This window comes from Mesoplodon mirus (genome assembly GCF_964341445.2).
Source record: "Mesoplodon mirus genome assembly, chromosome: 9".
In the NCBI taxonomy this organism is placed as follows: domain Eukaryota; kingdom Metazoa; phylum Chordata; class Mammalia; order Artiodactyla; family Ziphiidae; genus Mesoplodon; species Mesoplodon mirus.
In genome coordinates this window covers 100,639,573-100,651,958 of record NC_138985.1, presented here as the reverse complement: position 1 = coordinate 100,651,958, position 12,386 = coordinate 100,639,573, and the positions used below count along the sequence as shown (strand labels likewise).

At 35.9% G+C, this 12,386-nt stretch overlaps 2 protein-coding genes across 3 annotated transcripts in view; one reads left to right on the top strand and one right to left on the bottom strand.

Annotated features, from left to right (window-relative positions):
- SVOPL (SVOP like) overlaps window positions 1–3,504 on the top strand; it is a gene marked incomplete at both ends in the record, with an annotated part of 62,482 nt that extends 58,978 nt beyond the window's left edge. Inside the window, 1 exon segment of the mRNA XM_082632249.1 lies at window positions 3,401–3,504. Within this exon segment, the coding sequence (XP_082488375.1) occupies window positions 3,401–3,504 (104 nt within the window).
- TRIM24 (tripartite motif containing 24) overlaps window positions 1,810–12,386 on the bottom strand; it is a 93,163-nt gene continuing 82,586 nt past the window's right edge. For both annotated transcript variants that reach the window (XM_082632815.1, XM_082632816.1), the window contains exons 15-19: window positions 10,522–10,850; window positions 9,303–9,435; window positions 8,271–8,345; window positions 6,536–6,685; window positions 1,810–5,550 (exon numbers count right to left, since the gene is read on the bottom strand). In XM_082632815.1, coding sequence (XP_082488941.1) covers window positions 5,341–5,550; window positions 6,536–6,685; window positions 8,271–8,345; window positions 9,303–9,435; window positions 10,522–10,850 — 897 coding nt within the window. In that variant the 3' untranslated portion in view covers window positions 1,810–5,340. The remainder of the gene's footprint in view (window positions 5,551–6,535; window positions 6,686–8,270; window positions 8,346–9,302; window positions 9,436–10,521; window positions 10,851–12,386) is intronic.

The following is a 12,386-nucleotide window of genomic DNA, read 5'->3' as shown; positions in this document are numbered from 1 at the left end:
ATACAATGGAATATTACTCAGACATTAAAAAGAAATGAAATTGAGTTATTTGTAGTGAGGTGGATGGACCTAGAGTCTGTCATACAGAGTGAAGTCAGTCAGAAAAAGAAAAACAAATACCATATGCTAACACATATATATGGAATCTTAAAAAACAAAAAAAACAAAAAGGTTCTGATGAACCTAGGGCAGGACAGAAATAAAGACACAGACGTAGAGAATGGACTTGAGGACACACGGAGGGGGAAGGGTAAGCTGGGACAAAGTGAGAGAGAGGCATGGACATATATACACTATCAAATGTAAAATAGACAGCTAGTGGGAAGCAGCTGCATAGCACAGGGAGATCAGCTCGGTGCTTTGTGACCACCTAGAGGGGTGGGATAGGGAGGGTGGGAGGGAGACGCAAGAGGGAGGAGATATGGGGATATATGTATATGTATAGCTGATTCACTTTGTTATACAGCAGAATCTAACACAACATTGTAAAGCAATTATACTCCAATAAAGATGTTAAAAAAAAAGACAATACTGGTTGAGGTATTAAAAACAGTAACAACTGGAATCTCTATATAAGCATATTTTGCTTTCTGCAATAGGACAGAGGTGGAATTTGTCTGAATCCATAGTTTTATGTATAGAAGGGAATTTGATTTCTGTCAGTCTCTTCAGAGCACAGTCTATAGTGGCCAAAAGAAAAAAAAATCCTCCTGTAAGATGAACGTCAAAACCTTTATTCTGGAATTTTTGTATTTTGGGCTTTTCTAACATACACCCTCATCAGTAAATGCCTTAAACAATCAGATTAGAGAACCAGCATCATTGCCAAAGCATGGGACCTGGTGGCTCACTGAGCTTGTTGTCTTTCCTATTAAGAACGGCCTGATTTTCTTCGGGATAATGTCACTTCTCAAATCAGTACATTCCCCTTCCAAGGCTGAGACATTTGTTTAACCCTGGTTGATCCTTATATTCTATCCCCTCCCCTCAGTGAGAACTAGGCTTCAGCCACTGTTTTCTGACTGAATTTTCTGGCTCACTTGTCTTGGATTAAAGGCAGTAGAGGACATGGGTAAAGAATTCACATTCACAAGTATGCTCATATATGGCAGACGATATTAAAATAGCCTTTCTTCCACACCACATTTGAAAATGTGGGAAAGATAGAATTTTGCTAAATGTTTAACTTGTAACTTCTAAGGAACAATTTTTTTTCTAGGGCTCAAATTAGGACTATTATTCTAGTTAAAAACACATTTAAGAATCAAAGAGAAGGCTTTTCCCACCCCCATCAATGTAAGATCTAGAAAATATTCAAAACAGAGTTTTTAAAATAGTTGTAATACCTGAGAATCAGAACTTTCCAAACTTTATAGGTGAAACTAACATAGGCAAACTTTCAAAGTGACTTGTAAATTCCCCACTTTTTGTGTCCCCCCCTTACCCCCCCCCCCAAGTCCTGCCTCTTCCAATAGGTTTCAGACAAGTAGAATTTTTAATGGCATCTTTGATTCTCCTTTCGGGGAGGGTGGGACTCCTAGATTCAATGTATCTATCACCCTCTTCCTTCCTGTTTGCTGAATTACTTTTTTGCTTATTTAAAGCTGGTGAAATCCATGTGTTAGAGTTTTACAAAAACGTTTTCCTATTACTTTATGGATTAGTAGATCATCCCTGTATGTGTTGATTTTATAGAGGAACATACAAAGGCAGTAATGGAGACCCAAACTAGTTAATATTCTACTGCATGACATAGAGTAATTTTTCCATTAAAAATACCTTGTTGTGGTAAAATATTCACAGTAAAAATTCATCAAAGCTGATTTTTATTCAAATCAAAAGCACCAGTTGACTCCCGCAAATTAAAAACAACAATGAAGACTACTGTATCAGATATCCTTCACAATAAGCGAAACCTTCATGGGCAGAGAAACCTGTGATCTGATTGGCTAGCATCATTCTCACTCAAGAGCATGAGCCACCAACCTGTGAATGTTAGTAAATTCACACCAAAGATGAAGGGGCGATATAAATAAAAAGACATGAACTCTTAAGTTACATGAGGCTATACAGTACTTTAAAAAATATGTATATGCATGGTTATTTAAAATGAGGGCCTCTATTTCAATAATTAGATGGTTGAACTCATGGTTATGTCCATAATTTTAATGGTCAATCAGATCACTCAATTTCTCTCATTCTTAACAGATACAGATAAACAGAAAATAAATATACCTTCTATTTAAACCTAAAAACCTTTTGCTTCAGTGCAGCAACCTACTGTTGGGATTCACATTCACTTGTAGATCAGGCCTCAACAAAAGGAGGAGTCCCTCCTTCCACTAACTAGTCTCTCCATGGAACCCCAATTTAAAAGTTTAAACACTGTAACAGCATAGAAAATTGAAATGCAAATTCATAAATAGAGCAATCGGCTATATACTCACCCTTTTGACTGTGGAGTGAATCTTTTTGAAAGCATTCCTAAGTTGTATTACATCTACACTACGGCGTAGTAGTAAAATGTGGAGCCTATTCTTTAGCTTGGAAAAGAAAGTAAAGCTACCAAGGGAAGAGGACATTTTCCTCTCAGGACCTTCCAATCTCCTACGCTTTCATTCAGAAAAGATAAGCAGGGCCTGTTAATTCAAAGGACAAAATAACTGCATTGCCAGGTGCTGATGTACAATAGTATTTTGAATTTAAAATGGTATACATTATCCATTTATACTTCTACCAAAGCCATGGAAGTCACTAACTGTGTACTGGGTTTCCTTTTTGCTGGAAAGATCAGATGCTTGGCACCTGGGAAAGCTTTTGATGAGTTTCCCAGCATTGAGTATATTCTAGCTGCCACATGGCCTGCTCATCATGTGATCCCATTCAGCACTGGGGGGTCTTGCAGATATGACATGAGGCTATTGGTTCTAAATCCAGAGGGTAATCTCCTGGAGTTTTTGATCAGAGGTAAACACTGGAGTTTTTTAAGTTTAGGTCAAGGTTGCTTGAATTGCACTGACCTTTTGAAAGGAATGCTCTCCAAATGGGCATGAGGTATAGTTAGGCTCATCTTATAGCTTACTACTATTATAATTTAAGGACTACTTTGCTGGGATCCACCTGGACACACAGGCACCTGTTAATAAGGTCATAGGACTTTAATTTTAAGACCATTAAGAAAATGTTACTTGGAGAAACACTTTTAGTATATATTATGTATGATTACAGGAAAGATAGTTTTCAAGTGCCTTTCATTCTGCAAAAAAATGATAAAGGTGAAAGAAAAATATTGTTTGAAAAGATTAATATGGCACTGAATAATAACAGTGAAAGTTTTGGGTACATTAGTAGAAATTCTGGCTCAGATGCATTTATGAAATTATAATTTTTCTCTCTTAAGTGCTACTTCCCTTTGTGATCATCCTCAAAATTTACCTGTGGTGCCCTGCTTTAACTCAGGAGACAAGTATCGAAGAAAAAACTATCATAAGAATAGTATTCTAAGATAAAAACAATAAACTTATTAGGAAAAGCTCCACGGCTGCTGTGCTAAAAATGCTGGAGCAAAAGAAGACAATTGGTGGTATATGCACTATTATCAAAATTTGTTCAAGTCTTTGGAGAATAAATGTCAAACACATATTCAAAACAATACAACAACAACTACTACCCTGAAACACATATTTGGAAAAGTGTTTAAGACTTTTTAACCTTTACTACGTAACTGACATATTATGGACTAAACCTAAGTCTACACAGAAAGTGAGATGCTCTTGCCAGTAAGTTCTTTTCTCATTTTATCTTTAGCAGTATCTGAAAACCCAATGACTTAGCCACAGGTTATTTTCAAATTGTCCATTTTAAGAACTAATGCCATGTGGATACAAGCAAATCCTCTAGGTTTAATTCATGGAAGATGACACTATCCAAAGGACAAAATTCTTTCAAGTCAGCTATATTTTTATTCTATCAGCCTAGAGAGGAAAATTTCCTCAGCCAATTAATGTTTTATAAATAAAGGTTTACTTTGGCAAACGAAAAAAGTTCACATATAAATATACTGTCAAATGTTAGATTAGCAAATGGCACAATAATTTTCTTCTATCTTAACCTAGTTTCCTTCTTTGATACTGACCAACAAGTAAAAGGAATAAATGAAAGTCAGTAAACTAGCTAGGTCTGACCCATTAAGAACATGCTTGCCCTCAGAAGGTAGGTCTTTTGTATCTCTACCAGGAGAATGAAAATGAAGTCCAGAATTAAGTCAGATGAAAAGATTCAGTTTGAGGTTCTGACTCTGAAGAATGGGAAATAGATGCTTCAGAAAAAAATGTAAATTTCACTCTAATTTCCTCCAGTTGCCTGCTCCCAAATTCCACAACACATTTCATTCCAATTTATGAAGACAGATGAAAACCACAAAAACTGGTCCCTTTCAGGGGAATTTATATTTAATGCCCAATAGGGTATAAGTTGAAGAATCCTTACATCAAATACGGCACACAATGCTGTATTGCATATTCTGGATAGCTCCACTAAAAGCCATACTGCAAACAATGAGTCTTGTTATAAAAGGATCACCTGCACAGTTAAAAAGCAAACAACAAACCACACATAGACACTCAGCAAAACCAAACGAGTACACTTACTTCCTCAGTGGAAGAAGGTAGGTTTAGAAATGTACGAAAAATGGGCTTGAAAACCTGCTATACCAAACACACCTCTATAGACAAGAAAAAAACAAAAACAAAAATCAAACATCTGTTTTCCTTTTTCTTTAATACAATTGCCATCTTACATAATATACTATTGGGTGCCTTCTTAATAGCATCTAATCTACTTTTTCGTTGCACCAGTGGGCATCCTAGGATAGAACTCTTATTACCACTCATATTCATTGGAGTACTGCTCTTACGTAAAGTATACTTAACTCATGGTTGGTCCATAGTTAATGAGTAGTGGTATTTTCTAAAAATGGATTAACGCACACATCCAAACCACATTAAATTTTCAACTTAGAGTTCAAACAAAGTCTATTTCCTTTCTATAGTTGCTATCACTCCAGACTGCAGTTTGAAATCCAATAAGTGGGGAGAATGTCTTTTTATTTTGTTGTTGATGCTTCTTTCTTTCTTCCTTTCTCCTTCCTTCCTCCCTCTTTTTCTTTCTTTCTTAATAAGAAGGTTAAAAGAAATGGGTTATTAAGGAAATCAGAGTCTAGTAAACATTGAAAACTTAAAGTGGTCACAAGCTCTTCTTGGTAATGATGTTAAATTACTGACAAAATGTTTTTTGAAAACAAAAAAAAATCTAAAAACCAGCACACGCCAGTGGTATTGCTTATTTAAGCAACTGGCGTTCCTCTATGCTTTTGAGGCGTTTCTTCCGGGGCTGTACAAAGTCATCATCTGAGTCATCACTAAATTTATTATCTTCTGATTCATTCCTGAATTCTACTTTAGGAAACCGTTTTTCTGGATAAAGGTTCTTCAGAAGTTCTTCAAAATAGCTTTCAAGTTTTATACCAGCATTGGCTACTTCTGAATCAGGCTGTTGAATAAAAATAAAAATATGAATTAAAAAAAATTTTTAGATAGTCAAAAAACTCGTGGATTTCTCACATTTTTGTTCCCTTCTAACTGAAGATTATGAATATCAGCGGATTATTTTGGAAAAAATGTTTATGTATAGCTTTGATATAAAGTAAACAAAAGTCTGGGGCTAGACAAAATCTAGAGAAGATCAGATAAGAAGTAAATAAAAAGCTTTGACTCATCTGGGTTACCAAAGAGATATCACAGAGATGCCATAATCAGAGAATCATCTAACAGGTATATTTAGAACAAATTAAATGAAACGTGGAACTCTGGAATGAGTAGCCAATACAAAGGACAAACTATCAACAAAAGGCTGTAAGTCTGATAGATGTTTAGATAAACTAACAGATGATAAAGTTTTTGAGAAAATTCTTAATTAAGAACTATCTAAACCACATTCTTAATTTTTTTTTTTTTTTTTCTTTTTTTTCTTTTTGCTGTATGCGGGCCTCTCACTGTTGTGGCCTCTCCCGTTGCGGAGCACAGGCTCCGGATGCGCAGGCCCAGCGGCCATGGCTCACGGGCCCAGCCGCTCCGCGGCATATGGGATCCTCCCAGACCGGGGCACGAACCCGTATCCCCTGCATCGGCAGGCGGACTCTCAACCACTGCGCCACCAGGGAGGCCCCACATTCTTAATATTTTAATATCAACATCACAAAGACTAAAGTCTGGTGAAGTGCCATATTTCAAGAAATAAAGGTGCTTCTGGGTTATATAAAAATATTTTCTAAATTGCTTTCAAGTTGTCACCATATAATAAATCGTTGAATATACATGTAGATAAAGTCTTCCTAATTACCTCTTTCATTCCCTGACAGACTCGAACTTTTGGTTATTTATGCTACCACAGATAGATATCTTGATCTCCTCGTTTGTTGGTAAGGTGTCTGGTTTAACATTACTTTCACATTGCTATTATTTTTTTTTCTTCTCACCTCATTGAATTCAGCACAGTTTTGAAAGATCAATCTAAAATCAGCTACAAAATCTTCAGGCTTTGTATACATGGAATAATCTTCTTGTAGTCTTTTCTTGATGGTTGACAAGTCCATTGGATTTTTAATTATTTTGTAATAATCAGGCACCTTTCAAAAGATATGAGATGCTATAATAAATAAATTCTACCTGGTCCTATATAAATCCTATAAGAAGTAGTATAAAATTCAGATTGTGCTCATTGCTTTTCTCTGTTCTATTTTGTCATTGATAAGGAAATCTATTCAGCAAAATTTACAAGTGCCTAAATGCTTCCACACATTGGTAAATGTTTAGTGTTACTTTTATCAAAAATCTTCACCAGTTATTTTTAATGAAAAAAACTTACCACATTTTCCCTCTTACTATTCTCCTTCATTATTAAACAAAAAGCAATCACTAGAAAAAGTATTACTTCTGGTAAGATTTGACAAGCTTTTGCTGCATGTGTTATATAGCAAGTGGGCTTTGAATCTGGGTTTGAACCCCAGCTCTGCTACTCACTAGCGTTCTCCTGGGTAAGTTACTGGGTTCAGTCATTTCGCTGAACCTGTTTGTTCATATTTCAAATAGAAATAATTCTACCAATCTCATAAGATTTTGTAAAGACTAAATAAGATGATATATATTAAGAAAAAGGGGGCTATTTTGCTGCTGCTGTTATTAATGCCAAATGTAACTATAAGGCAACATCATAAAAAGTGCCGAATTCTAGGTTAACTTTTTAAATGAATAAAGTTTCTACAGGCATATTTTTGCCCTGGCTCTTTTGGGTACAAAGGGCCCTTCCCCCTAAAAACTATTTACAGTGGATTCTTGAACTGTGCAGGTACATTTATACATGAATTTTCTTCACTAAATTCATACTATATTACTACAGGATCTGTGGTTGGTTGAATTTGCAGATACAGAGGGCTGACTGTAAAGTTATATGCAGACTTTCAACTGTGCAGAGAGTCGGTGCCCCTAACCTCTGCCTTGTTCTAAGAGTCAACTGTATTCCTTTTTCCTATCTCAACTTCTCAAAACTTGTTTTCAGGACAGAAGTTCACTGTTTATCAGCTCAATGTATTTGCTAAGCTTGTTTTCTTTTCTAATGTTGCATTAAATTTTCTAAATTTATTGAACTGTTCAACAAATCTATTAGCTTTTTAAAGGAATTTCAGACCTCAGAGAAGAACACATTTTGAGTAGAAGGCCATTTCCAGCGCTCTAAAATTATGCACTGAAGTCACATCAAATTTTAAATATGAAGCTTTTTGAAGTCAATGGTAAACACACACAAACACACACGTCTTCCTCTACTGTTAAAGTCTACCCTATAAATCAAAATATGTACAGAGATTTGGAGAGGTCTTTATCTCAAATGGCAAGTTTTGTTCCCAAGAGCTTTAGGATATATACCTAAAACTCCTGAGAGAGAAACAATTGATAGAAATCACCCCAGAGAATAGTAGGTAAAATACATGAGATGAGAAGAAAGAATATATCAGAAAAGAAGTTTTGGGCCAGTTTGTTAACCTTAAAATGTGCTTAAGATTAAAGCATGCAGTATATATTAATAAGCTTTAAGATTTGGATTAATGTAAGAAACTTACTATTGAAAAATGGTACAGAAACTAGATTGTCATAAATCAAGTTTCAGAAAAATCATCCCACTGTACAAGAAGAGCACAAAATAACATCCATACTTACAGTTAGAGGAACTGGGTCTTGAAAAGCCAGGCTCATTTCATGGCAATAAAGAAATAAAAGTAGGCGTTCACACTTCTAAGCAATAAATAAATAAATAAAATGAAAATATAATGAAATAATGAAGTCACGGCTAATTTTTAGCAACAACGTTACAGGTCTCAAAGTATCAGAATAAAAGTTAAAACCAGATGAATACAAGAAAAATATTGATACTTGGAGCTTTGCTGTCCATTTCAATCATTTACTACAGTGTACTGCTTGACATTTTGGGGTGTATGTCATATATGAGAGCAGTCGTTAGGTAATTACAGGAACAAAAGCAGTATCACTAGAAACCTATCTGAAGTTCTTTAAAAATATATTTCCACTTCTCTCTCCAATTTGCGTACTGAATTGTTAATAGTACACAGATTAATAGAAGAACATCCATATGTTGAGATCCAGAGGTGGAGCCCCTGCCATGGTGTGTTGGGTCCTAAGGACCCCTCTCTGAATGCAGATGGTCCCATCGTGTACTCTGCTACTTCTCTGCTTCCGTGGCAGTGCAGGTTTCAGCTCTCTCTTGCATGACAACTTTCATCCTGATTGTTCTACTTAATAATTTAGCAAAGGAGCTTCTTTAGTGATACAGAAGTGTTGACTTAGTAGCTTTAAGTGTTAATTACAGTTAAATATATTAGCTAGCTTTGAGGTATGAATCTAGTACCATTTGGTGAAAGAATGTAATTATTTCCAGGGAGAGTAAACAGAAAAACCCATCTCTTTGGTGCCAATTCTTAACAAATTCTGAGGAAGAAAACATATCTGAATCAAACCCGAAATTGACCAGAGGCAGACTAAATTTAAAAGCCCAGGCCACATAAATAATCTGCCATTATTTAAGACTGTTATATTTTTGTGGAAAAAGAATACTAAAGAGAAAAGTCAGTATAAAATTTGACTGAATATACACTTCTTTGATGAAGGCACATCTGCATTACAGTAAGGCATCTAACCAAAACAACTGTTTAACAGTCTAGGTTGGAAACTTACCCTTTTATCTATTGGTGTTAGTTTGACAAGGCCTTCAGTTTTCTTTTTTTCCGGGTTGTGAATGGGAGCATCACAATCATATTCAACCTCTGGTTTAGATAAGTCTCGGCAGAAAGTGCAAATCCACTCTCCACTGTTGAGGAATAAAGTATCTGGCTGAGTTCCTAATGCATCATTGCTCTCTTCACCACCTCCCTTTCCCACCTCCCTCCAAGCCATCTATTATGCAGAATTACTTATTTGGCATCAGTGTTAATCACTGAGGATTTAGCACACATCTGCTATGTACGTGGCCCCATGCTGAGTGAGCTTGCAAGCAGAAATAGAGTTCACAGGCCTAAGTGGTAAATGTTAGCCTAGTTAAGGAGGCATGAAATATACACAAAATAAAAAAATAAACACACACATTAATCTATGGCTGATGGGAGGCACAACTGACCTTTCCCCCCAAATGATTTAAGAAAAAGAAGCACTCTTGGTACTGTTCTTATAACTTTAAGTTTGAAATTATAAACATTTAAAAGTACAGCCTTGGAAGCGACTTCCTGGTGGTCCAGTGGTTAAGACTCCATGTTCCCAATGCAGGGGGACTGGGTTCGATCTCTGGTCAGGGAACTAGATCCTGCACGCTGCAACTAAGAGCCCGCATGCCGCAACTAAAAGATCCCTCGTGCTGCAATTAAGACCCGGCACAGCCAAATAAATTTAAAATTTTTAAAAAAATTTAAAAAAATGAAAAAAAAAGTCTTGGGGACAAGGCTCACTTAAACAAACAAGCAAAACCTACAGCCTTTGAAGAACTAAGATATCAACCCAATGGCTCTTCTCTATGACCATCATCATCTCATAGGGTTTGTCTGAGAATTTACTCAAGATATTTGTCAACAATACAGCTCAATGCCTGGCAAATAAGATGCCAGGGCTAAATTATGGCAGTGTTGTGCATAAGGATAACACTTTATGGTACTTCCCTTGTAATAATTTAAAGGGCCAGTTATTTTTTTTTCTTGTCATAACAGACTAGGTTTTTGAGAGAAGCACAGGGAATGGGAGGCAGGGTATGGGAAACCCTGTGTTGAAAGTTTTGGTGTATGCATTTATGCCAAGTGGACTTCTATTTAGGTTTTTACAAAGGTTTTATGTTACAGTGATCATCAAAAGTTTATTGCTATTATTTATAATAAAAGAATGTAAGAAAGGAAAGCAAGCACCATCTTACCTTGGAAAATTTGCCAATGTGGGCACATGACAAGAGAGGTGGAATACTTTGGGACATTTCTCACAGCATAGGAGCTCCCCTCCATTCTGACAAACTGCACACCAGTCCTCATTGGGGTCATCCTCTTTCCTTGTTTCTCCAACGTGAAGGGGTGACTTCTGCGAGGCATCTAGCCACTCAGACTTTCCATTTGAGGAATGTTCCTGGTTAAGTCCAGGTTGATCTCCTGTGCTATCAGGGGCATCTGATCTCAACACAGACTCTTCAGACGCAGAGCTCTGACTGCTATTTAAGAGCAGGGAGGTGAGTATGCTTCTTGGATAGTTGGTCTGCAGTGGAAAGAGTTAACATATGCACATGGGTATCTTAAACTGCCATTCTGTATTAGTATTACTGCAATTCTGGACTGCAGTCTGCTCACTCATGAGCACCTGGTTATTTCAAAGGAGTCTGTGAATCTGCATGAGACCAGAATACGTTTACTGCTAACTGTCCCTAATGGTAAAGAAGACATGGACCTCTCCTGAAAAATATCTTCAAAACAGAAGATGAGCAGCAGTAACAGGGTGTGGATAACATAGGGAAAATCTCTGAATCTGCTGATGGCTATAGAAACGGGTGGGTAGTGTAGAAGTCAACCACGTGAACTATAAATACACTTTACTGAAGCTGTTAATTCAAAGTATATCCAAACACAAAACAGGCCTACTATAGATTTTTTATCATTCATAAAAAGGTATACTGCTTTAATCCTTAGAAGTAATTTCACCTCTGCAAGTGCCATTAATAACTTTAAAATGAACCTAAATGTTATGTCTGAGCCTAGAATGGTGAAAATTTCAAATTAATAACAAAATCTATTATCTCCTTTAAACATTTAAAAAATTTTTGAAGTAATAAATGTAGATTTAGTTAAAAGCACAGGTATATAATATCATTCCTTGGAGGCAATTATTTTCAAATTATTTAGCTTTTTCCTCTGCTTTTTACCTCTATACTTCTAAACAGTATGCTTATACTATAATTTTTCAGATTTTCAAATTTAAACATATTTTCAGTTTTAAATGTATATATTTTCCCTTCTATGGAAGATCAGATTTTTCCTTCCTGATTCTCCACACCCTCCTTATACTTACACACACCATTCATACCATCCTCTGAACATAGTTTTATTAAACACTGATTTCTTTTTAGTTGGTAGGCGCCAGTATAACTGTTTATAGCCAGCATCTATTCCAGCTGGTCAGTATCATTGCTGTACTGGTTAAATATCCTGAAAAATCAATTTTTGGTCAAATGCATATTCATGTTATATCCTGATTATATCTTATTTTTATTTAAATTTGTATTCAGGTGTTTGTTTATATCATTATGACTATATACTGTTCATTGCATAACCACAGAATGTACTATGACTACACTTTCTTTTTGTCTAACTTTTGTTTTTCCTGTGAGTCCATAATTACCATATTTTAAAATTTAGTCCATCTGCTTATTTTTCTAGATATCTAAGTCATTCTCACAGTCCCCACCAGGGTTATAAAACGTTTCTCAATACTGTCAAAGCATTTTTCTCCTGCCACATACATTCCTAATGGAGTCTTCTGTCCTCCTCCTACAGGGTGTACTGGAGGAGCTGTTGTACTGGGGACTAACTACCCTTTTCTTTGCCTCTCTTCTGTGTTAGATCCCAGAAATGGGATCTTACGTCTTTCTCTTTCTGGTTTAATTCATTTTTGATGAAGCATATTCTCAAATATCTTCCTCAATATCTTCCTCAAATATCTTCTCAAATGAATGCATGGAATTAAGTTTTTGAGAATCTGCATACATGTCTAAAAATGTTTATTTAATCTTTACACATA